General features: G+C 46.7%; 1 protein-coding gene across 1 annotated transcript; it reads left to right on the top strand.

The window, feature by feature from the left end:
• Positions 1 to 10,302: 10,302 nt before the first annotated feature.
• LOC144589980 (uncharacterized) lies at positions 10,303 to 22,558 on the top strand. The gene is made up of 4 exons (XM_078394890.1): positions 10,303 to 10,396; positions 16,788 to 16,880; positions 19,366 to 19,532; positions 22,400 to 22,558. Exons 1-4 carry the CDS (start codon positions 10,303 to 10,305, stop codon positions 22,556 to 22,558), a joined length of 513 nt encoding a protein of 170 aa, XP_078251016.1.
• Positions 22,559 to 22,619: the final 61 nt, after the last annotated feature.

Raw genomic sequence — 22,619 nt, 5'->3', positions numbered from 1 at the left:
TTACAATCTATATCCCTAGTATTCCTCCAATGCAATTTGGTCGTCATTATAGTATTCTATCGGCGGGGTCAGCTTCTCTTGGAGGGTAGACGTACTCTTATCCTGGAACAACGGGAGCTGCTTCACAGTAGCTTTCACGAGGAGAGATTTGATACATGGAAAAACACAACACAATATTATAGCAATTACAAGCAGGGCGATTCCAATAGACATCCCGATTTTAGCCACCCATGCTCCCCAGCCGCCTAGCATGTTTTCCAGCCAGCTGAAGAGTTGATGCCCAAACCCTGCATTTTGTTTAACTTCTTTGCTTAGATTTTTCAGTTTTTCCATCGCCTTAGTAAAGAGCTGGTATTGTTGGGTATAAAAGTACAACAGTATTCCCCAAAAAGGATACAGACGCCCCCTTTTAAAGCCAATAACCAATCCAGGGCCTGCCTGTTTTGCCATGCCATTTTGCTGGTGGCGTCGAGCTGTTCCCCTCAAGCTGATGACGCATCCTCAGTATAATTAATAAATCTTTGCTGGTTGAAATAAATATAGTTGATCCATTCTGTATTCTTTGAGGGTGTAATCCAAAACAGTATTGATTCCAACCCAGCAGTAATTTCATTTCTAGCTTTAAACTGATTTGGGATTCCTCGGGGTTGCCCTATCGCATCCAAATAGACTCCCTCAGGCATTCGGTCAAACGATCTCTTCGCTCGAGTACTCGAAAACGCCTCGTGTGCGCTGAGCACGAGGACCGATTGGACTAACGTTACCCTAGCACAGAGACCAGTCCAATTAAGCGGAAGAGTATTTCTAGGACTGCCTCCGCACATCCAAAATCTATGCGCTATAGCTATATCTGCCATCAAAATAGCCCTACAATTTGGCAGTAAAGTAACACCAACCTTCATGGGCAAGTCTCGAGCGAGCTGCCACGGATTTTGCTGATTGCATATCCAGATCCTGTTACATTTACCTGGGAATTTCCCTACTGGATGCGTGCCATTTGCTGCATAATAACACTCATATCGCTCCGTACTTTTGATCCTTATCCCTTGTGGTGGCTTGGGGTAGGGTTTTTGTACCTGTGTGAAATTCCATAATGCACAGCGCCCTTCCGAGAGTGTCACTTGTGTTGATCCTGCAGCATTTAGACTGTATTGGGCAGTAAGACATAATTTTCCATTGTTTTATGTCTTACAAAGATTCTGTACAATGCGTATAGTTATGAGGATCTGGTATAGCCAGTAATTGTTCCTGGCTTTGGCGCATAGGATGCATGGTGATAGCTTCATAGTTTACCTCTTCTCCTGTATTTTCCTCTTCATAGCTTACCTCTTCTCCTGTATTTTCGTTCTCTCGTCCGCTTACCTCGAGGTTATTCACAGGTTGTGCCTGTGGGACAGTCCTTGTACAATGATTGAGATGGTACCATGTAGACCGGCCCTCTACCTGGACAGCAGTCGGTGAGGCTTTAGTTACCGTGAACGGTCCTTCCCTTCTTGGCTCATTCCACCTTCGTCGGAAAGCTTGCACATAAACCTGATCTCCGGGTTTAATAGGTCCTTCGTCCTGGTCCACCTCTGGCTCCCTTTGCTTTTCCTGTGCATAAATAGAGTTGTGTATCATAGTTAACTGTTGCATGTATTGTTTCAGTTCCACCTCTAATTGTTCCAGGCCTGGTCCCTTGTAAGGACCTCTCCATCTGGGTATCGGCATGGGTTTGCCAGTGAGCATTTCGTGTGGTGTTAAATGAGTTATTCGATTAGTTTGCATGCGACAGCTCATTAATGCCAGTGGCAGGGCATCGATCCAATTTAACTTTGTGGTTGCACAAATCTTATTCAACTTAGCTTTCAACGTTCCATTCACTCTTTCTACCATGCTCTGAGACTGAGGGTGGTACACACACCCAAATCTTTGTTTCACTCTTAGGGCTTGCAGCACCAACTTAACTGTTTTTTGGATAAAAGCTGCTCCATTGACGGAACTGATTTCGGTCGGTATGCCGAATCATGGGATGACCTCGTTAGTCAGAAACTTGACTCCAGTTCCTGCACCCACATCTTTAGACGGTACCGCCTCCACCCATCTGCTAAATCTATCAATTACTACCAACATGTATCCTTTCCCTCTTACCGTTTTCAGCATGTCCACATAGTCGCTCACCAAGTGTCTAAATGGTCCTTCGGGCACAGGTATATGACCTATAGGTGTTGTTATTAACATATCGGTGATACTATTCCTCTATTGCTCATTTTCAAACTTACAAGGGTTGTGCATCGTGTTAACTGTGTTTTTCCCGTGAACCCTACAGTTTTAACAAATTTTCCTGACTTCAGAAGGTGGGTGGCATACTGCGGTTGCACACAAGTATATGTAGCTCCAGTATCTATCATCATAGGTGTTAACCACCCTCCCAAAATTACCTGAACCATGGGTTCTTCTTCTGCCTGTCGCGTTATCATTGGGTAAAGTCCCTTCCCATCCGGGTTCTCTGGGCACCCCTAATATCTAGCATAGGGATTCATGAGTCCAATTGGGCCTCCAGTCGGGCCCGTTGGGGCCGATCCTGGGTTAAAACACTGCTCACCTTCTGTGGGTTCCTGTTGGTACGGACCGGGCCATGGACGGTGTGGGCAGTCCCTCCTCAGGTGCCCTACCTGATTACATCCCCAACATATTTTATCAACTGCCCGTCTACTTACTGGCCTTCCTCGTCCCCTTCCTTGCCCCAGGCCTGTCGGGGCTTATTTCCTGATTTATTTTGTCCTTGATAGGGCATTTGAGGAAACGTTCCCCCAAAGACATTTATTATTGGCATGGGATTCTCTGGCCCCCATCTGGCTCTGTCATAGGACTCACTCTGCATCAGTGCATTGTTCATTTCTGCTGTTTCAGCCAGGTCTGTTGTTACTGACAGCATTTTCTTTCCTTTTTCAAGTTCTTTCTTTTTCAGCTCTTCCAGTTGCATTTACATCACTTTTCTCTGCACCTCTTCGTGCAGGTCCACCTGTCTTTGTCTATCCTTACGATATTTGTCGACTGCATGAACCAGGTGGTCCCTGAACTGGGAGTGGGATATGGTTGACAACCCCACTACCTCTTCCAGTCTGAACTTAACCTGAGGGGGCATGGCGTCCACCACAGAGGTCCGAAACAAAGTGGTCATCAACTCATTACCGTTTATTTGTTGTTCGGTTTCAAGTCTCCACTTTTTCAGTTGATCCTCCAAATAGGCTGCTGGGTTCTCCGTGTCCCCCAGCGGGTCTCCCCTCAATGTCTTTAAGTCCACCTTGAGCGGGTAACAGTCTCTGAGTGCCTGCCATACCCTCGGTCTGACTAGGTCAAATGACTGGCCATCAATCATCGGGTTATTTGCGTTTTTGACCCCAGCCATTTCAAACAGCTCTGCAAATTTCGTGGTTCCTATCATTTTCACCAGTAGTGCCTTCAAATCTCCCATAGCCAATAACCGTCCCGTAGTTTCCTCCTCAAAGGCCCTACTCCATTTTCCTGCCCCGTCATATATGTTGGGCAAGGCGTTTCTCAGCCCTTCTAGGTCTCGGGTCACCCAAGGAAAATACTGGGTTTGTCCTGCCTTTTCCAGAAGTAATGGCATCATTCTCCCCCTCAGTTCCTGTATCCCATTTGCCATCTCTTGTTGTGGTTCTACCTGTATGCTTTCCCACCTCATTCCTTCCTGGGCATACCCCTGGCTTTCCTTTCTTTCTCTTTCTACAGTTTTTTCCAACTCCCTTATCTCTATCTCTAAGCGCTTCATGGATCCCTCTATTTCCCTTCTACATTCCCTTATTCTTTCCCCATCACTTTCTAATTCTGCTTCATTCTCACAGTTTTGCCCTCTCTCTGATGTCTGCTGATTACTCGCCTGTGTTTCTGCATTGCTGTCTCCCTCATACTCCTCATTTGCTGCCTGACGGGTCTCATAAATCTTTCTGTCCCTGAGATCCTGCAGCCTTCTGATGTCTGCTTCTAGTTCCCGTGCTTCTTGCTTCATCCTTTCCTTTTCTCGCTGCCCCCTTCTCTGTTTATATTCCTTTATGTCTTGCTCATCGTTCCAAGTTGTGACTTCTCCCTCTATCTCCACTATTCCCTTCAGCAAAGGACACTGCTTTATTCCGTCCTGGTTGGAATAGGGAGGGGGATACCCAGGGTACTTTAGGCTGGGGTACAGAGTTGATTTTTTCTCCTGAAGCTCCTGACTTTCATGCTGTTTTTCGGGTTTTTCACCCTTGTTTGGGGTGGTATTCTTTTCCTGGTATGCTTTCCTCAGCCTTTCTCCTTCTATTCTAAACAATTTAAGCACGTCTTGTTCTTTTTCCTTTTTCGTTACTCGGGTTTCTGATTTATCCTTAGGCATATAGTTCTTGATTGACACTTCCATTTCAGCATACATGTTTATATCAAACGTGCCTTCCTTGGGCCATTTCGTAACCAAGTTTTTCGTCCTTTTTTCCCATTTTCCAGAGTGTTTTTTAATATCCTCTGGATACGGGAAAATTCTTTCTTAGTAGTTCAACTGCAGTTATTTTATTCATTGTACTCGACTTATTTTAATGCACTTGGTCAGTCGTTTAAATGCAGTCCTTGTTCTCACTCCGTTCCGTCTCTATGGTCACTATGCTACCTATTATGCTATTTCTATCTTCTACAGTTCTATATTCCTTTAATATTTTGCAATTTTATTTTTTATGTAATCCTATTATTCCTATTCTTGTTCTGCCCGTACAGACCTCTACTCACTTAGGGCGGTATCCACAGATCCTCTGATCCTGCCCGTACAGACCCCTAGCTAACCAGAGTGGTATCCACAGGACGCCTTATCTTACCCGTGCAGATCCCTAGTTAACTAGAGCGGTATCCACAGGACGTCTCGTCCGTTCAGTCCCCTATTCTCTTGGGGCGGTATCCACGAGAGTTTAGTGACGTCACAAAATCTTACTCGACTATTATCCACTTACCCCACTGCGCAGCCTTCTCGAGCAATCCTCCGGGTGTCCTTTTTTAGAGTAATTTAACGATAGGTTCTGTCGGATCGGAGAGGCCCTTGGACCGCCTGGGCGCTCCTGTGCCACCAGTGGTCCCCCGTTTCCAAATAAAGCGGAAAACCACCTCCCTTTTTTGCGGGTGGCCACCAGTTGTCCCAGGGAGCCCCTGACGGGCTTGGAAGCGCCTTTAGCTTGTCGTCCGTTATCGAACGGGCCTCTTTCCGATCCTGCCGACTATGCCAATTTTGTCGTGGTTTTCTTCAGCTTCGAAATTAAGACAGGCGACACGGAGAATTCTTCGAGAAGTTAAAAGCCTTTATTTGCAAACAACGGCTGGAACAATCAGGAAGTCAATCGCCTGACTGCCCTGACTGTCCACTTAGTACATCGGGCAGTCTATGTTTATAGGATTATTACAAACCTTATCTTCTTTACATTACCTCATACCCACACTCCTTTCTTCAGTCATTAATTTCATTGCATTCACCCGTCTGTCCCGTCACCATTAAATCCCATTAGGTAATTTATCCTTATCTCAATGCTTAGATAAAAGCTTATCTTATCTTATCTTATCTTATCTTATCTTATCAAACCTTACCTCATCTGCACGGTAGCGCAGCGGTAGAGTTGCTTCTTTACAGCGAATGCAGCGCCGGAGACTCAGGTTCGATCCTGACTACGGGTGCTGCACTGTAAGGAGTTTGTACGTTCTCCCCGTGACCTGCGTGGGTTTTCTCCGAGATCTTCGGTTTCCTCCCACACTCCAAAGACGTACAGGTATGTAGGTTAATTGGCTGGGTAAATGTAAAAATTGTCCCTAGTGGGTGTAGGATAGTGTTAATGTACGGGGATCGCTGGGCGACACGGACTTGGAGGGCCGAAAAGGCTTGTTTCCGGCTGTATATATATGATATGATATGATATGATATGATATGATATGATACATCCCTTCATACTTCGCCTCCCTTATTTCCCTGCTAGTCCATCCCTCACATCCATCTATCACCCCAAGCCTTGGGGTGATGGATGGATGTGAGGGATGGACTAGCAGGGAAATAAGGGAGGCGAAGTATCCCTTATCTCTTATCTTATCTCTTATCTCTTCTCTTGCCACCATTATCTTTCATCCAAATGTGACAAGGCAAAGAGATAATGGTGTACAGGCAATACCTAAGTCAAAGGTTACCAAAGTAGGAATGTAGTACAAATTACCAAAGTGCTGCTGACTTTAGGGATCTAAGGATTTGTACGCGTGTTTCTCAGTCGTCTCTTGGCCCTTGTCATTCATTCATGGTAAATATCCTGGTTTTATATGTCCCTCCAACATGCGTAAATTTGCCCTTATCAGGATTAAATTTGAAATCTCATTTCTCCGCAAAACATGTTGAGTAATCATCCACAAATACTGGTTCAAATCCAGTTCCGGCGGTAGAGTCAAGTGATCACAATTTTGGTAGATAACTGAAAGGCCAAAATTGGTAAAACTTGGAACAAAATTATCAGATTATCTCAAAGTAACAAGCATCCATATTTTATATTGGATATCTGGAGATAACATGGCACCTGATTCAAGGCCAGCTTCTTCCATGATCTTATCGAATTCGAGAACCAACCTCTCATAAGCTAGGGATGTATTCCTGTTCTCCCAATTTACATTTTACTTGTTTACGTCTACCCTATCAATGACATTGCACTTTGTCTAATGAACTGATGCGCTACAATGCTGCGAACTACATTCCGCACTCTGTATCTCCACCTTTGCTTCATCTGCTCTTCAGTTTTAACTAATTGTATCTATGTGTGGTCTATCTCATCTGTTTGGATTGAATGCAAAACCAAGCCTTTCACAGTACTTCGGTACGTGTGACGTTTATGCACGTACTGTTAAAATGAATGCACAACTGAGGAGTTGGTGCAAAGATCGGAGATTCAGGTATTTGCATAATTTGGATTTTTCAGGGATAGAGGTGACCTGAACTGAAAGGAGACTAACATTGCGTGGGCAGTTTTGAAAGTGCTGCAAAGGAGGGTTTAAACTGGCGGACATAACCCAAAGTAGTATTCAGATAGTTCGAACTGAGATGTCGGTTGATGACCACTTTGTGACCAATGACTACAATTCAATTAGCTTTGAAACCTCTGTAAAAGAACAGTTCTGGCCTTAAAAGTAAAATTCTAAATTGGATGGAGGAAGTCCACCTTTGACAGTTTGAAATAGGAACAGTCATTGGAGTAGGTCGTCTGTGGGCAAAGGGTCGTGTGAAACGGGAAGTTTTTAAATTGTGATAGCGAGATTTAAAGATATGCATGTTCTTAGTGAGGAACCCAGCTTGATGTGAGAATTCGAGGCTTTTCTTAAGTAAAGGGTTAACTGGAGAGTGAAAGGATACCCTCAGTGGCCATCTATGTGTAGAGCTGCAGGAGATGGACAAGGTCTTCAATTATAATTTCTCCTCCGTATTTAGCATAGAGAAAAACTTGGTCTTGAGTGCAGTTGCATTACAGTCGAGGTGGTGCTGGATGTTCTTAACCATATGAAGATACGTAAATCTCTGGGGTCTGTGATTAGATGTCTCTAAGGCCGTTATTGAAAGTTCGAGAGTAAATTGCAGGAGCCCTGCCTTAGATATGTGAATCATCGTTAACCGTCGGTGAAGTGCGGAACATTTGAGGGTAGATAATGCTGTGCTTCTGTTTGAGAAGTGTTGCAAAGAAAAACCTGATAGCTTAAGACAGGGAACCACGAGAAGAATAAACTATAGATTAATAAGCCTAATGTTTGTGGTAAGACAGTTATGGGAGAGGATATAAAGTGGTAAGATGTATGTGTATTTGAAAATACAGATATTGGGGATAGTCACCATTGTTTTGGCTTTGGATGTTTCACGAATTTGAATGGCTCTTTTGAAGATGTACCTGAGAAGCTTGATGAGGGCAGAGCCAGAGACATAGTCTATACAGATTTCAGCATATACGATTCCCTATGGTAGGTTAGATCGTATGGTGCCCTCGGGGAGATGCCTAACTGGATACAGAATTGGCTTCATATCATCATATATATACAGCCGGAAACAGGCCTTTTCGGCCCTCCAAGTCCGTGCCGCCCAGCGATCCCCGTACATTAACACTATCCTACACCCACTAGGGACAATTTTTACATTTACCCAGCCAATTAACTTACATACCTGCACGTCTTTGGAGTGTGGGAGGAAACCGAAGATCTCGGAGAAAACCCACGCAGGTCACGGGGAGAACGTACAAACTGCTTACAGTGCAGCACCCGTAGTCAGGATCGAACCTGAGTCTCCGGCGCTGCATTCGCTGTAAAGCAGCAACTCTACCGCTGCGCTACCGTGCCGCTTGATGGCTGGAAACAGAATGAAGGTGGAAGATTGCTTTTCAGACTGGAGGTCTGTGAATGGTGTGCTACTTGGGGTGTCTGTTGGGCCCAGTGCTGTCTCTTCTGAAGAATTTAATTCAATGGGGATGTCAATGTATGATTAGCAAGTTTGGACATGTAAGTTTGTGAAGCCGAACCAAAATATGACATTCACGTTGAAAGAGAACGCCCTGGAGAGAATCCAGGAGTACAAGTACTTAATTCCCCAAAAGATGGCATCACGGGTAGATAGTGGTGAAGGAGATCTTTAGCACGCTGGCCTTAATCTAGAAGCTGGAACATATGTTACAGTTGTACAAGACATGGGCCGCACTTGTATTCTGTTCAGTTTAGTCACCCTATTTCAGAAAAGATAGCATTAAGATGGAACGTTGTGGAAATAGGATTTACGAGGATGTACCTAGTACCCGAGGACATGAGCTACAGAAAGAAGTTGGGCAGGCTAGAACTTTATTCTTTAGTGTGCAGGAGCCATCATTATTTGTTCATCTTGAGTGTGGTGCACTTGGGTCTGTCCAAAACATGTTGTCCTCCCAGCTCAGTTGAAATGTTCAGGAGGGAATGTTGGCCCATTCCAGATTGCAGGACGACAGGAGAGGAGGGACTCGACGGGGTGGAGGGAAGGTGATGAGGTAGCCCAGAACAAATGTGGGACCAGGCAGAGGTCCACCGGATACAGAGGGACCAAGGGTAGATCGCCGGTTATAAAAGGGGAACCATCGGGGGGGGACGAGAACAAAGGGGTCTGTGGCCACGTGCAGCGGCAGGCCTGGTTTGCCGCTGCGAGCAGCAGTTAGAACTGTTTGATTAACGCGGCGACTCTTGTGTACTGCCGAGGCGAGTTATTACTGTATGATATTACCCGGTTATGTGCAAAACAATGCATTTCACTGTACCTAGGGACATGTGAAATTAAGTATGATGAAATATTGAGCTTGAAGGCTGATTTTATAGAGACGTATAAAATAATGGGGGGAAATAGAAAGGGTGTACGCACAGGTATTTTTCCTCAGAGTTGAATAATCCAAAGGGCGAGTGCTTCAGATTGGAGGGGAACCATTTAATAGGAATATGAGGGTTAACATCTTCTCACAGATTGGTGGGCATATGGAACAAGCTGTCCGAGGTGGTAAATTGAAGCGGTCAAAATAATAACATGTCAGAGAGTTATAGAGTGATACAGAGTGGAAACAGGCCCTTCTGCCCAACTTGCCCACACCGGCCAACATGTCGCAGCTGCACCAGTCGCACCTGCCCGCGTTTGGCCCATATCCCTCCAAACCTGTACCTGTCCAAGAGTTTCTTAAATGTTGGGATAGTCCCTTCTTCAATTACTTCCTCTGGAAGCTTGTTCCAGACACCCATCACACTTTGTGTGAAAAAGGTACCCCTCAGATTCCTATTAAATCTTTTCCCCAAAATAAATTTGGACAGAGTGGTTTGGAGAGATTATGGTCAAACCTTGGCCTGATGTGACTAGCATAGTCCCACTAGAGGGGTACCTTTTTCACACAAAGTGTGATGGGACTAGCATAGATGGGGCATTTTGGTTAGGTTGGGCCAAAGTGCCTGTTTTCATGCTCTGTTTCTAAGACGATCATGCACTTCCACTTGCCCCAGAATTCCAGCTTATATCGCTACCAGTTATTCCGAACCTGCGGGTCTCTTAACTTGAAATTGTCGTGCAACCTGCAATTAATGTGTTTTTTTTCAGGTGGGATATTAACTCAAGTTGGCAAGGTGCTCAAAAGAATTTGGCCAGGCACCTCTTCAAAGAAAGATGGTCAGAACACAGGATCAACGACTGAAAGTCAGATGGAGAGCAGAACCTCAATGGAATGTGAACCCGCCGAAGAGGAAAGGGAGCAATGTCAGCCCAGAGGGAGAGGAATAGGAGACATGGTCCACAGCCCTGGAACTGACCCAAGTGGCGAAATCCATCATGACCGAGAATTATTAAACAAGGAATCATCGAGTCTCATCCAAGGAGCAGGTGAGTGACATGGGTGGGGAGGGAATGCTGCAGAATGGTGAAGACTGCAGGGAGAGAAAAGAGAAAAAGAAAACTAAGGAGCTAGGGCGAGGGGAAACAGGAGAGAGGAATCGTGGTGGAGCAGTGTTATACTGACTTGGTTAATGACGCTACCGTTTTCTGCGAGGATCAGTTCTGGAACCTCTGCAACTTCTGATCATCTCTATGATTTGGACAAAAATGTAGGTGGTCGAGTTAGTATGTTCAAAAACATTCAAACTATTTGCAGAATTGTGGATCATGAGGAAAGCTGTCAAAAGCTCCACTAGAATACACATCAGTTGCAAATATGATCTGAATGAAGGCAGACAAAGATTGGATTGTTTTCTCTGAGTAATGAAGGCAGAGTGGAGGCCTAATAGGAGTATAGGATAAAAGGGGCACAGATATTATCAGTCTTGTTCCCGGGGTGCGGATGACTCTTACTGGAGAGAGGAATGTTTAAAGGGGGCATGCTGGACAAGTTTTTTACGCAGACTTTGGTCCGTTCCTGAGGAGGTGGTGGAAATGCTGTTTATACTGACACATGACTGACACAGTCAGGGAACAGAAGGATCCAGTCCATGAGCAAGTAGATGGGATTAGTTCAAATTGTCATGATATTGTTAGTGCAGATATGGGGGATCTAAGGGCCAGTTCCCGTGCTGCACTATTCTATGTTCTATGTATCATCTCCAGGTTTGGCTTCATTAATCCAAATCATAAAATCATGGACTCGTGCAGCAACGAAACAGGTTCTTCGGCCCATGTTGCCCCATCTGTACTGGTCCCACCTGTACTGGTCCCACCTGCCTGTATTTGGTCCGTACCCTTCTAAACCTGTGCAAATATATTTTAAATGTTGTGGTAGCACCTGCCTCAACTACCCCCTCCGGTAGCTTGTCCCATATGTCCCCATGATCTGTGAAAACATTTCCCCCAGATTCCTATGAAATCTTTATGCACTAACCTTAAATCTATTTTCTCTGGTTCTTCATTCCCCTGCTCTGCGTCTAAGACACTATCCACTCCCCTCACGAACTTATCCACCTCAATAATATCATCCCTCGTCCTCCTGCGCTCCAAAGAATAAAGTCCTCGCATGCTCAACCTCTCCATGTCATTCAGGCCCTCGTGTACTGGCAACATGCTCTTAAATCTTCTTCGCACCATTTCCGGTTTGGTAACATCTTTCCTATAACAGGGTGTCCAGAAATGAACGCATAAACATATAAAACATAGAAAACCGGTGCAGGAGGAGGCTATTCGGCCCTACGAGACAGCACTGCCATTCATTGTGATCATGGCTGATCGCCCCCAATCAATAACCCGTGCCTGCCTTCTCCCCATATCCCTCGATTTCACTAGCCCCTAGAGTTCTATCTAACTCTCTCTTAAATCCATCCATTGATTTGACTTCCACTGCCTTCAGTGGCAGACAATTCTGCAAATTCACAACACTCTGGGTGAAAAAGTTCCTTCTCACCTCAGTTTTAAATGGAATCCCCTTTATTCTAAGAATGTGGCCCTTGGTTCTGGACTCGCCCAACATTGGCAATATTTTTCCTGCATCTCGCTTGTCCAGTCCTTTTATAATTTTATGTTTCTATAAGATCCCCTCTCATCCTTCTAAGCTCCAGTGAATACAAGCCTGGTCTTTTCAATCTTTCCTCATTTGTCAGTCCCGGCACCTTACCTGTATCTAATGATCATTCGTATAGCTGAGCCAAGGCACCTACAATTTCTAGTCTACTTTCCCACACTGACCTCGGACATAACTGATCAGACCCTGGAGATGTATCCACCTTCATACACTTTGAGGTATTCAGCACCTCCTCGACAGTAATATAGACTGTTCTCGACACTTCCATTAATTGTCCCTCGTTCCCTGCTTTACGCATATTGCTCAACATTAAACACAGAGATAAAATACTCAATAAGAACGTTGTACATCTCCTGTGGCTCCACACTGAGATGACCACTTTGGTTTCTAAAGGGCCCTATTTCCCTTAATATAAATTAGAACTTTGAATCTCCCTTAATATTATCTGCCAGGGTTACCTCTTGATCCCTGTATACCCGCCTGATTTCCTCTTTTGGTATGCTCCTCAATTCCCGAAACTCTTCTGGGAATAGACTTAATCCCACGTTCCTAGATCGATCCCAAGCTGCCTGCGTTTCCCTGACCAGAGCCTCAGATTCTCTCATCATGCAAGCTTCGATGCTCCCACTTGCCTTGCCATTCTCTTTAATATGAGCATGCATGCCGAACTCTTGTCACAACATTTTTCAAAGCATCCCAATTTCCGGATGTTCTTTTGACAGCAAATATTTGGAATTTATAAATATATTTAGAAAGTCAAAATCCCCTAAAATGACTACCTTATTAGCCGTATAGCTGCCTGTAATCTCTTGGCATTTACGCTCCTCCAATTACCGCTGACTATTTCCCCCCGCCCACCCCTCTCCCCCAGCAATTCACATACCCATCAAGGTGATCAGCACCTTTTTAGTTAATCGCTCCACCAATACAGACTTACTTGAACGAACCATGAGCCATATCAATTTATTCACAAATGCTGGGGTAACTCAGCAGGTCAGGCAGCATCTCGGGAGAGAAGGAATGGGTGACGTTTCGGGTCGAGACCCTTCTTCAGACTGATGTCAGGGGGGCGGGACAAAGGAAGGATATAGGAGATCTGGGAAGGAGGAGGGAAAGTTGGGGAAGTCGATGTTCATACCACTGGGCTGCAAACTGCCCAGGCGAAATATGAGGTGCTGTTCCTCCAATTTCCGGTGGGCCTCACTATGGCACTGGAGGAGGCCCATGACAGAAAGGTCAGACTGGGAATGGGAGGGGGAGTTGAAGTGCTCGGCCACCGGGAGATCAGTTTGGTTAATGCGGACCGAGCGCAGGTGTTCAGCGAAGCGATCGCCGAGCCTGCGCTTGGTTTCGCCGACATGAGCCATATCATCTCGGTCTACTGCCGCAACATTCTTCCTAATCAATAAAGTCCTCTTTCGCCCTCGCCTCACTCGCTACATCCTGGAACATTAAGCTGCCAGTCCTGTCCCACTTAGCCAGATTTCTGTAATGGATACAACACCCCAGTGGCACATACCTATCCACACCCTCAGCTCATCCGCCTTACCCCTCAGACCTCTCACATTAAAATAATTGCAATTCAATCAAACAACCCTACCTCGCTTGTTGTCACGTCTATATTGTCCACCCCCCCCCCCCCCCCCCAAACTTATGTGAATCCCACCACGATGGGTCTTCCAGGCACGATGCTTCCTCCTGCCTAATATTACTGCTCTTCCCTGACGGGTCATCGCCTAACAGTCAACATAGCATCTCAGTCACACACACCTATTCACACCCTCAGCTCATCAGTCTGACATTAATAATTGCAATACAATCATGTAGCCCTTCCTGGCTCGCTGTCATGCCTATTTTGTCAACTGAACTTTCTCTGAAAGCTCGCCTCCTGTTTCTCATCTGCCTCAGTCATGCATTGGATCTCACCCTTCAACCAATCTAGCGTCGATCCACCCACATAGCTGCAGCAAACTGCCGGTCAGGATGTGTAAGAATGAACTGCAGCTGCTGGTTTAAACCGAAGAAAGACAAACATATGGGCAATTAGAGGAACAGCACCTCATCTTTCGCTTGGGCAGTTTATACCCCAGCGGTATGAACATTGTCTTCTTCCACTTCAGGTAGTCCCTGCTTCCCCTCTCTATCCCCTCCCCTTCCCAGTTCACCTACTAGGCTTCCTGTCTCCGACTACATCCTATCTTTGTCCCACTCCCTCCCCTGACAACAATCTGAAGAGGGTCTCGACCCTAAACGTCACCCATTCCTTCTCTCCTGAGTTGCTGCCTGACCCGCTGACTTACTCCAGTATTTTGTGTTTACCTTCGATTTAAACCAGCATCTGCAGTTTTTGTTTCCCGAAACAACGGATACAGTAGATAAGTTTGGATGAGGTGCAAATTAACTTTTGCCTAACCTGAAAGGACTGTCGAAGTCCCAGGACAGAGTCGAGGGAGGAGGTCTCGCGACAGGTGTTGCATCTTGTACGGTTGCAGCGGAAGGTACCTGGGAGGGGGTGGTTTGGTGTTCAGCGAAGCGATCGCCGAGCCTGCGCTTGGTTTCGCCGACATGAGCCATATCATCTCGGTCTACTGCCGCAAAATTCTTCCTAATCAATAAAGTCCTCTTTCGCCCTCGCCTCACTCGCTACATCCTGGAACATTAAGCTGCCAGTCCTGTCCACTTAGCCAGATTTCTGTAATGGATGTAATGGGAAGGGATAAGTTAACCAGGGAGTTGCGGAGGGAACGGCCTCTGCGGAAGGCGGCAAGGCGTGGAGATGGGAAAATGTGGCTAGTGGTGGGGATACCATTGGAGGTGGCGGAAATTTTGGAGGATTATGTGCTGTATGTGACGGCTGATGGGGTGGAAGGTAAGGACGAGGAGGACTCTGTCTCTGGTGCGAATAGGAAGGGGGGAAAGGGCGGAGCTGCGGGGTACCGAGGAGATACGAGTCAGGGCCTCATCTATGATGGGAGAGGGGAATCCCCGTTCCCTAAACTGAGGACATCTCAGATGTTCTAGTATGGAACACCTCATCTTCGGCGCAGATGCGGCGTAGACGGAGATTTGGGAGAAGGGGATGGACTCAAAGCAGGAAGCAAGGGGGGAAGACGTATAGTCGAGATAGTTGTGGCAGTCAGTGGGTTTGTAATAGACGTCAGTCAGTGGTCTATTTCTTGTTATGGAGACTGGGAGCTGCCGCTCAGGATATTGGCGTTCCCTTCAGGTTCAGCTGCATCTCATCCCTCTTGTACAGGTCACGTCTGCCCCAGAAGAAATCCCAGTTGTACAAAAGTATGAATCCCTGCATCAGCTCCATTGCCACGCATTCACCTGTCCTTGTTTTCCCTGTTCCTACACTCACTAGCACGGAGCGCAAGCAGTACTACGGAGATCACTGCCCTGTATTTTTACATCTTTCTGAACATCCTATGTCATTTGTACCAACATGCACAGTGACTTCTGGCTCCTCACTCTCCCCCTTGAGAATATCAAGTAGCCGCTCCGAATCATCCTGGACCCTGGCACCAGAAAGCCATACACAATACAGGAGTCTCGATTGCTTCCACGGAATCTCCTGTCCACCACTCTCCCCTCTCCCCAACAGATGTATATCCTACCACTATGTCTTTGCCATACACGGAGCCTCATCCTGCCTGATACTACTGCTCTTCCCTGACGGGTCATCCCCTAACAGTCTCCAAAACTGTTACGTGTTTTGAAGGGGAATGGCCACCTTCACCCTTTGCTAACTAGAGGTCCTGGGGGTCATCCACCTCCATTCATCCTGGTGTTTGGGCATGACCACCTCGCTGATAGTTTTGTCCAAAAGGTCTTTCGGATGATCCCGGGGTCATCTATCTGCACCTCCATTTCCCAAATACAGCCTGCAAGGAGCTGCACCTGGACACATTTCCCACGGGTTTAGTCACCAGCGACACCAGCAGTTGCTCTGACATCCCAGGTGCTGCAGGAGGAACGTTGCATCATTCCACCTGTCTCTTGGTGGCCCTGAAATAAGAACCAAGAAGCTCACCAATATCACACAACTGGCTAAACAGTAGGTTCAACAGACTGTACCTTTATCTGCAGCCCCCTCTCCTCAGACTCCTTGCCGAAGACTCATGAGCTCAAGACTCGCACTTGCCCTCTACACAGCACTTTACCTCTACACAGCCTCTCTACCAACACAGCCACTCCCAACAGGCCGCTTCGCTGGATCTTGCTTTTTTATTAGTTGCTCAATCAGCCAATTTCGATGCTCCAAGCAATTTGCGCGCCATATTTTCAAGTGCTCTGCTAAACTGCGAAGTCCTTTTATCCGCGTCATTAACGTAGGTTGTAAAATAGGGAGACCCAGCACTGGCCTTTGCAGCATCGGTCTAGTTATTGACCCATTCATCCAAGTGAATGGGCTGCCACGCAAGTCAGGCAAGTGGTCAGTGTTATCCTGGATGGTGTAGGAGCTATAACATCTCTTGACGTGTCCCTTGTGGTCCATGGGGAAAGGTTTGAATGTGAAGAAGCGAGTCTCAGTGCAAGATTTCAATACTGTTATACCACCAGGCCACAGGATGGAAATGGCAGATTCAGTTGAGTTTCTGGATCAATGTGGACATTCCACGCCCCCTCCCACAAAACCTACCCGCTCCCATCCCCAACACCATAAGATTGGTAGTGGTGGATTGTGGTTCACGGTTCACTTGGCAATCTTTTCCTTCTTGTCTTAATCATTGTCTAATCCCACTATTATTATTCGGTTTACTGCAGAGCAGCAGAATATGGTAATACCTATCCACACAATGGCAGAAGATGGAAACAGGACTGCGGCTCCAGTGACCCCAACAACAAGGACGGACACAGGTGTGTTGCAGAATTCTTCAAGATGTAAATGTTGTCTTGATATCTGGTTGCATCTAATGCATGGTCGACAGGTCCGAAGGATAAGGGATTAAGGAAGGGATTGAGAAAGAGAGGATGCTACCCTGCTGGCGGTAGTTGAAAAGACAGAGGGAGTGATCGTAGAGGCGATGAATCATCTTCATTGAAGATTCAGATGTGCATTCATGCAGTGACTGGGGAGAGCCTTTCTGAGAAAGTGAAGAGTATAAGATGGCGCATAAAACATGGCAACTTTTGTATCTGGACTCTGTGCAGACTGCACTATTATATTATTATTTTCATATTTCAGATACAGCGCGGAAACAGGCCTTTTCGGCCCACCAAGTCCGTGCCGCACAGCGATCCCCGCACATTAACACTATCCGACACACATACTAGGGACAATTTTTTACATTTACCCAGTCAATTAACCTACATACCCGTACGTCTTTGGAGTGTGGGAGGAAACCGAAGATCTCGGAGAAAACCCACGCAGGTCACGAGGAGAACGTACAAACTCCTTCCAGTACAGCACCCGTAGTCAGGATCGAACCTGAGTCTCCGGCGCTGCATTCGCTGTAAGGCAGCAACTCTACCGTTGGCTCTTGCAATGTATTCTCTAACTTTCAATAGCAGCCTTAGAGACATCTAATCACAGCCCCCAAAGATTTACGTATCTTCATACGGTTAACGACATCCAGCACCACCTCGACTGTAATACAACTGCACTCAAGACTTCAAGCCTTTCCCCTTGGTAAAGACAGAGGAGGAATTATAATTGAAGACCTTTCCCATCTCCTGCAGCTCTACACACAGGTGATCACTGAGGGTATCCTTTCACTCTCCAGTTACCCCTTTTCCTTTAATATACTTGGAAAATATATTTGCCTTCTCCTTAAATATAAGTGCCACCTTGTGCACACATTTTTGCCCTACTGATTTCGTTCTTAAGTATGCTAAAGTATCCAAGTATTCCTGATTTTCGCCTTTCAGTTATCTCTCACACTTCTCCCAGGAAAGCATTGATCCGAGCAGCCTATACCAAACCCATGTCTCCTTTTCCCTAACCAGAGCCTCAATTTCTCTCATCATCAAGGGTTCCTTACTTGTCCTTTACTGGCAACATGCTTATCTTACAATGTAAGAATTCCCCTTTCAGATGCCCCACATACAACGTACTCCAATCATTGTTCCTATCTCATACTGTCTGTTAGAGGTATTATGGTCAAGTTGTACCTCAGAGTCATAGAGGCATACGGTATGGAAAAAGGCTCACCTTGGACATGTCAAACAACATGGCCGATCTACTATAGTCCTACAAGCCTGCGTAAGACCCATATCCTTCTAAACCTATCCCATCCATTTACCGATTTTGTCATAAAATCCCCTACTCCACCTGAAACCCATGTCATTTGTTTCTTGATTTCCCTCCTCTGGGTAAAAGACTGTGTGCACTTACCTATTCTATATAACAGATAGTGTATCGATTCTTCTCCTGATCCTCGTGTACAGGAGGATGGTCACTGAACTTCGGTACACATGACAAAGTATTCATTGAAGCCAGGGAGCATGAGGACACAGAGAGTGGAGTGAAGCTGGGTGGTTCATGCACGTGGAAGATAATCCTAGGAAGATTAGCTGGCATCAACTACAGGGTTGCCTCAGGCGATAAGTGCGTCTGCACCTCTTCATCAGTGCATTCGTTTAATGTGCGTTTTTTTGCTGTGATCTGTTCTCTGTCTGAACACCGGCTATGGAGATGATCACACTCCCCCAGTGCCCACCCTTCCCGTGTCCAACGCTGCCCCATCCCCCTGGGGCCCATGTTCCCTGGTCACACCATCACATCCTCCTCGGTTCAGACGCTATCCAACTCTCCCCTGCTCACATGTTACCTCAAGCTCCCCGATTCTTCAGACTGATGGCAGAGTTAGCCGTAAGCTGGCAGAGAGGTGCGGCAACACAAAGCCTGGCAAGTGAGATGGATGTTATTGAGGAAGTTTTTTTTGATAGGTAGGTGGTTGAACAAAGGCTAGAGATGAAACATCAAGATGTTAGGCAGAAGGACTGAGTGTTGGAGATTGTGAAAATAAAGAAAGGAATATCGGAGGAAGGAAATGGGGAGGGGAGAAATCGGTGCAAGACTGTGGAGATAGTGGGCGGAAATAAGGCCGGTGTGCGGTTTCGATTGTTACTTAATCCTGTTCTTCCTCTTGTCCACATTTCTCCCTACTCACCGCCACCACAATCAGCCTAAAAAAAGATCCAGACTTGAAACGTCACCTACCATATTCTCCATCGATGATGGTTGACCCACTGAGTTCCTCCAGCAAATTGTCTTATTCCGATATTCTTCTTGGATCATTCTCATTAGGAGCCTGGAACACTCAGGGTGGGGGTTGCTGTTGTAGCGGGAGCCAAGGGTACTGATTCAGATGGTGTTTTGTTTCTCTCTTTGAATTCACAGATCTGACGCCTACATTGTCTGAGCTCCTGACACAGTGGAACGGGTACCAATTGTTCCAACTAACAAAATTCTATCGGGAGAGACTAAAACAGGCGATTGAAGAAGGGGTTGAAAGTCTCAGCTTCATAATGAGACGTGAGGGACATTTCACTAAACAAGAACACGTGGTAAGTGGAAGGATCACGGTGACTTCTGTTTCCCGTCACAGAACTGACGGCATTGGGGAAGAGTGACCAATGCCAGTCTCACTCACCTCGCACTCCCTGGGCTGAACAATGTTATGGACAATGCAATAATCTCTGATCGGTTTGTGTCCTGTAGATATGGTATTAGGAATAAAACCTGTGACATGGGAACTTCTGAGAATTGTCCATTCTGATCCAGCTGTTCTTCCCACGCATGCATCTTAGCACAACGGTCAGGGAGCAGTAAACTTGTAAACGAGAATCAAAAACGATAACACGTTTTATGTGGCATCAGTTTCATTGGTCGCATTTAGTTCAGTTCGTTAAACCACAGAGGGCATTAAGCAAAAGCACAAGAACTGCAGATCCTGGTTTACAAAAAAGAACATACTGTGCTGCATTAAATAACTCTGTTATTGGAAATGCTGCCTGACCTGCTGAATTAAACTGTTCGCTTGTCATTCAATCTACAATCTCAACAAACAATATTCAGCAGGTCAGTTATGCGCGCATCTGTGGGAAGGGGAGCCGAGTTAATATGCAGTATATGGGAGTGGGAGAGGGAGTTGAAGTGCTCAGTAAAAGGAGGGGATAAGCTGCAGGAAATGTGCAAGAGAGGGATGTCTTTGATCGGGTGTAACTGGGGTAGGTATAGAAATAGAAAAGTTATCTGGTCAATGAGTGAATGCGGGCTCAGAGTGTAGGTGTTGCACAAATCGAAGGTATCACAAAATGCTGGAGTAACTCAGCAGGTCAGGCAGCATCTAGGAGAGAGGGAATGGGTGACGTCAGGTCTAGACCCTTTTTCAGACGGGTGTCAGGGGGTGGGACAAAGAAAGTATATAGGTGGAGACAGGAAGACAGTGGGAGAACTGGGATGGGGAGGGGGAGGGGTAAAAGAGAGAGACAGAGAAACTATCTAAAGTTGGAGAAGTTAATGTTCATATCGTTGGGCTGCAAGCTGCCCAAGCGAAATATGAAGTGCTGTTCCTCCAATTTCCGCTGGGCCTCACTATGGCACTGGAGGAGGCCCATGACAGAAAGGTCAGACTGGGAGTGGGAGAGGGAGTTGAAGTGCTCAGCCACCAGGAGATCAGGTTGGTTAAGGCGGACTGAGCGAAGGTGTTGAGCGAAACGATCGCCGAGCCTGCATTTGGTCTCGCCGATGTAGGGAAATTGACATCTAGAGCAGCGGATACAATCAATGAAGTTGGTGGAGGTGCAGGTGGACCTCTGTCTCACCTGGAAAGACTGTTTAGGTCCTTGGACGGAGTTGAGGGGGGAGGTAAATGGACAGGTGTTGCATCTCCTGCGTTTGCAGGGGAAAGTGCCCGGCGAGGGGGTGGTTTGGGTACAAAGGGACGAGTGGACCAGGCAGTTACGGAGGGAACGGTCTCTGCGGAACTCAGAAAGGAGAGGAGTTGGGAAGATGTGGCCGGTAGTGGGGTCCAGTTGTAGGGGAAGGAAATGTTGCAGGGTGATTTGTTGGATTCGCTGGCTGATGGGGTGGAAGGTGAGAACGAGTGGGATTCTGTCCTTGTTACGAATGGGGGTAGGGGGAGCAAGAGCGGAGCTGTGGGATATAGAGGATGTCCTAGTGAGAGCCTCATCTATATTGGTAGAGGGGAAGCCACGTTGCCTGAAGAATGAGGACATCACTGATGCCCTAGTGTGGAACACCTCATCCCGGGCGCAGATGCGGCGTAGACGGAGGAATTGGGAGTAGGGGATAGACTTTTTGCAGGAGTCAGGGTGGGAAGAGGTGTAGTCCAGATAGCTGTGGGAGTCAGTGGGTTTGTAGTAGATGTCAGTGACTAGTCTGTCTCCTGTGATGGAGATGGTGAGGTCCAGAAACGGGAGGGAGATGTCGGAGATAGTCCAAGTATAGTTAAGGGCAGGATGGAAATTGGTGGTGAAATGTATGAAGTCAGTGAGTTCTGCATGGGTACAAGAGGCGGCACCAATGCAGTCGTCGATGTAGCGGAGGTAGAGTTCGGAGATGGGGCCTGTGTACGTCTGGAACAGGGATTGTTCGACGTACCCGATAAAGAGGCAGGCGTAGCTGGGCCCTTGCGAGTGCCCATAGTTACACCTCTGGTTTGGAGGAAGTGGGAGGAGCCGAAGGAGAAGTTGTTAAGGGTATGAATCAGCTCTGCCAGGCCGAGGAGAGTGTTACTAGATGGGGATTGGCTGGTTCTACGGTCGAGAAGGAAACGGAGGGCTTCAAGACCATCCTTGTGGGGGATGGAAGTGTAGAGTGACTGGACATCCATGGTAAAGATGAGGGAGTGGGGGCCAGCAAACCGGAAGTTATCGGGGAGATGGAGAGCATGTGAGGTGTCTTGGACGTAGGTGGGGAGGGATTTGACCAGCGGGGATAGGATGGAGTCGAGGTAGGTGGAAAGAAGTTCGGTGCGGGCTCAGAGTGGGTAAGAATATAGATGAAATAACATAGTAGCTTCAAAATGCCGAGCAGGAAGCAATGCAGGCTGGACTGGACACATCCATTTCTAGTGGGATAGTGTCTATGTGAGCCCAAAATGAATTGGATAAATTTCCCATCCTGATCAACACAGCCATCGTTGACCTAAATGGCCTGTTCCCGTGCTGTACTCTGCTGTGTTCTCGGACACTGCCAGGTGTGAAGCGCGTTTCACACTGTCAGGACTCTGGGAGTGCACAGTTGGTTAGCCCAGTGTCATGGGTGTATGAACAGGCAAACCAATGCCTGCCTCTATGCTCAATAATACCAGAATATCCCATTACTGAATTGCTAATACCCCCCCCCCCCCCCCCCCATTAGCACTGTCTCATTCACTTGTCAATATATTTATTGTTGTTCTTCACAGAATATCACTGAGCTCGCGGTCAAGAGAAACCGGAGCGACTGTTCGACGCTCTTCCTAAGTCTGGTGATGGAGAAAGGCAACCGGCCCCGGCGGGTGATGTGGGAATCCTTTGTGAAAATGCAGAATGAATTACCAAAGCTGGACAAAATACTGAAATAAATCCAGAAGCTCTGTACGGCAAATCAACACACTGAACTGAATATCACTTTGGAACACTGGT

The sequence above is a fragment of the Rhinoraja longicauda genome, unplaced genomic scaffold (assembly GCF_053455715.1).
Source record: "Rhinoraja longicauda isolate Sanriku21f unplaced genomic scaffold, sRhiLon1.1 Scf000092, whole genome shotgun sequence".
Taxonomy (NCBI): Eukaryota; Metazoa; Chordata; class Chondrichthyes; order Rajiformes; family Arhynchobatidae; genus Rhinoraja; species Rhinoraja longicauda.
This window is presented reverse-complemented; position numbering and strand designations above follow the sequence as displayed.

Bases quoted from the DNA above. Each gene is read 5' to 3' on its own strand.
- LOC144589980 (XM_078394890.1), top strand. From the start codon at position 10,303: ATGGTCCACAGCCCTGGAACTGACCCAAGTGGCGAAATCCATCATGAC. The intron at 16,881-19,365 runs GTGTGTTGCAGA...TTGAATTCACAG, and splicing joins AACAACAAGGACGGACACAG to ATCTGACGCCTACATTGTCT. The intron at 19,533-22,399 runs GTAAGTGGAAGG...TGTTCTTCACAG, and splicing joins TCACTAAACAAGAACACGTG to AATATCACTGAGCTCGCGGT.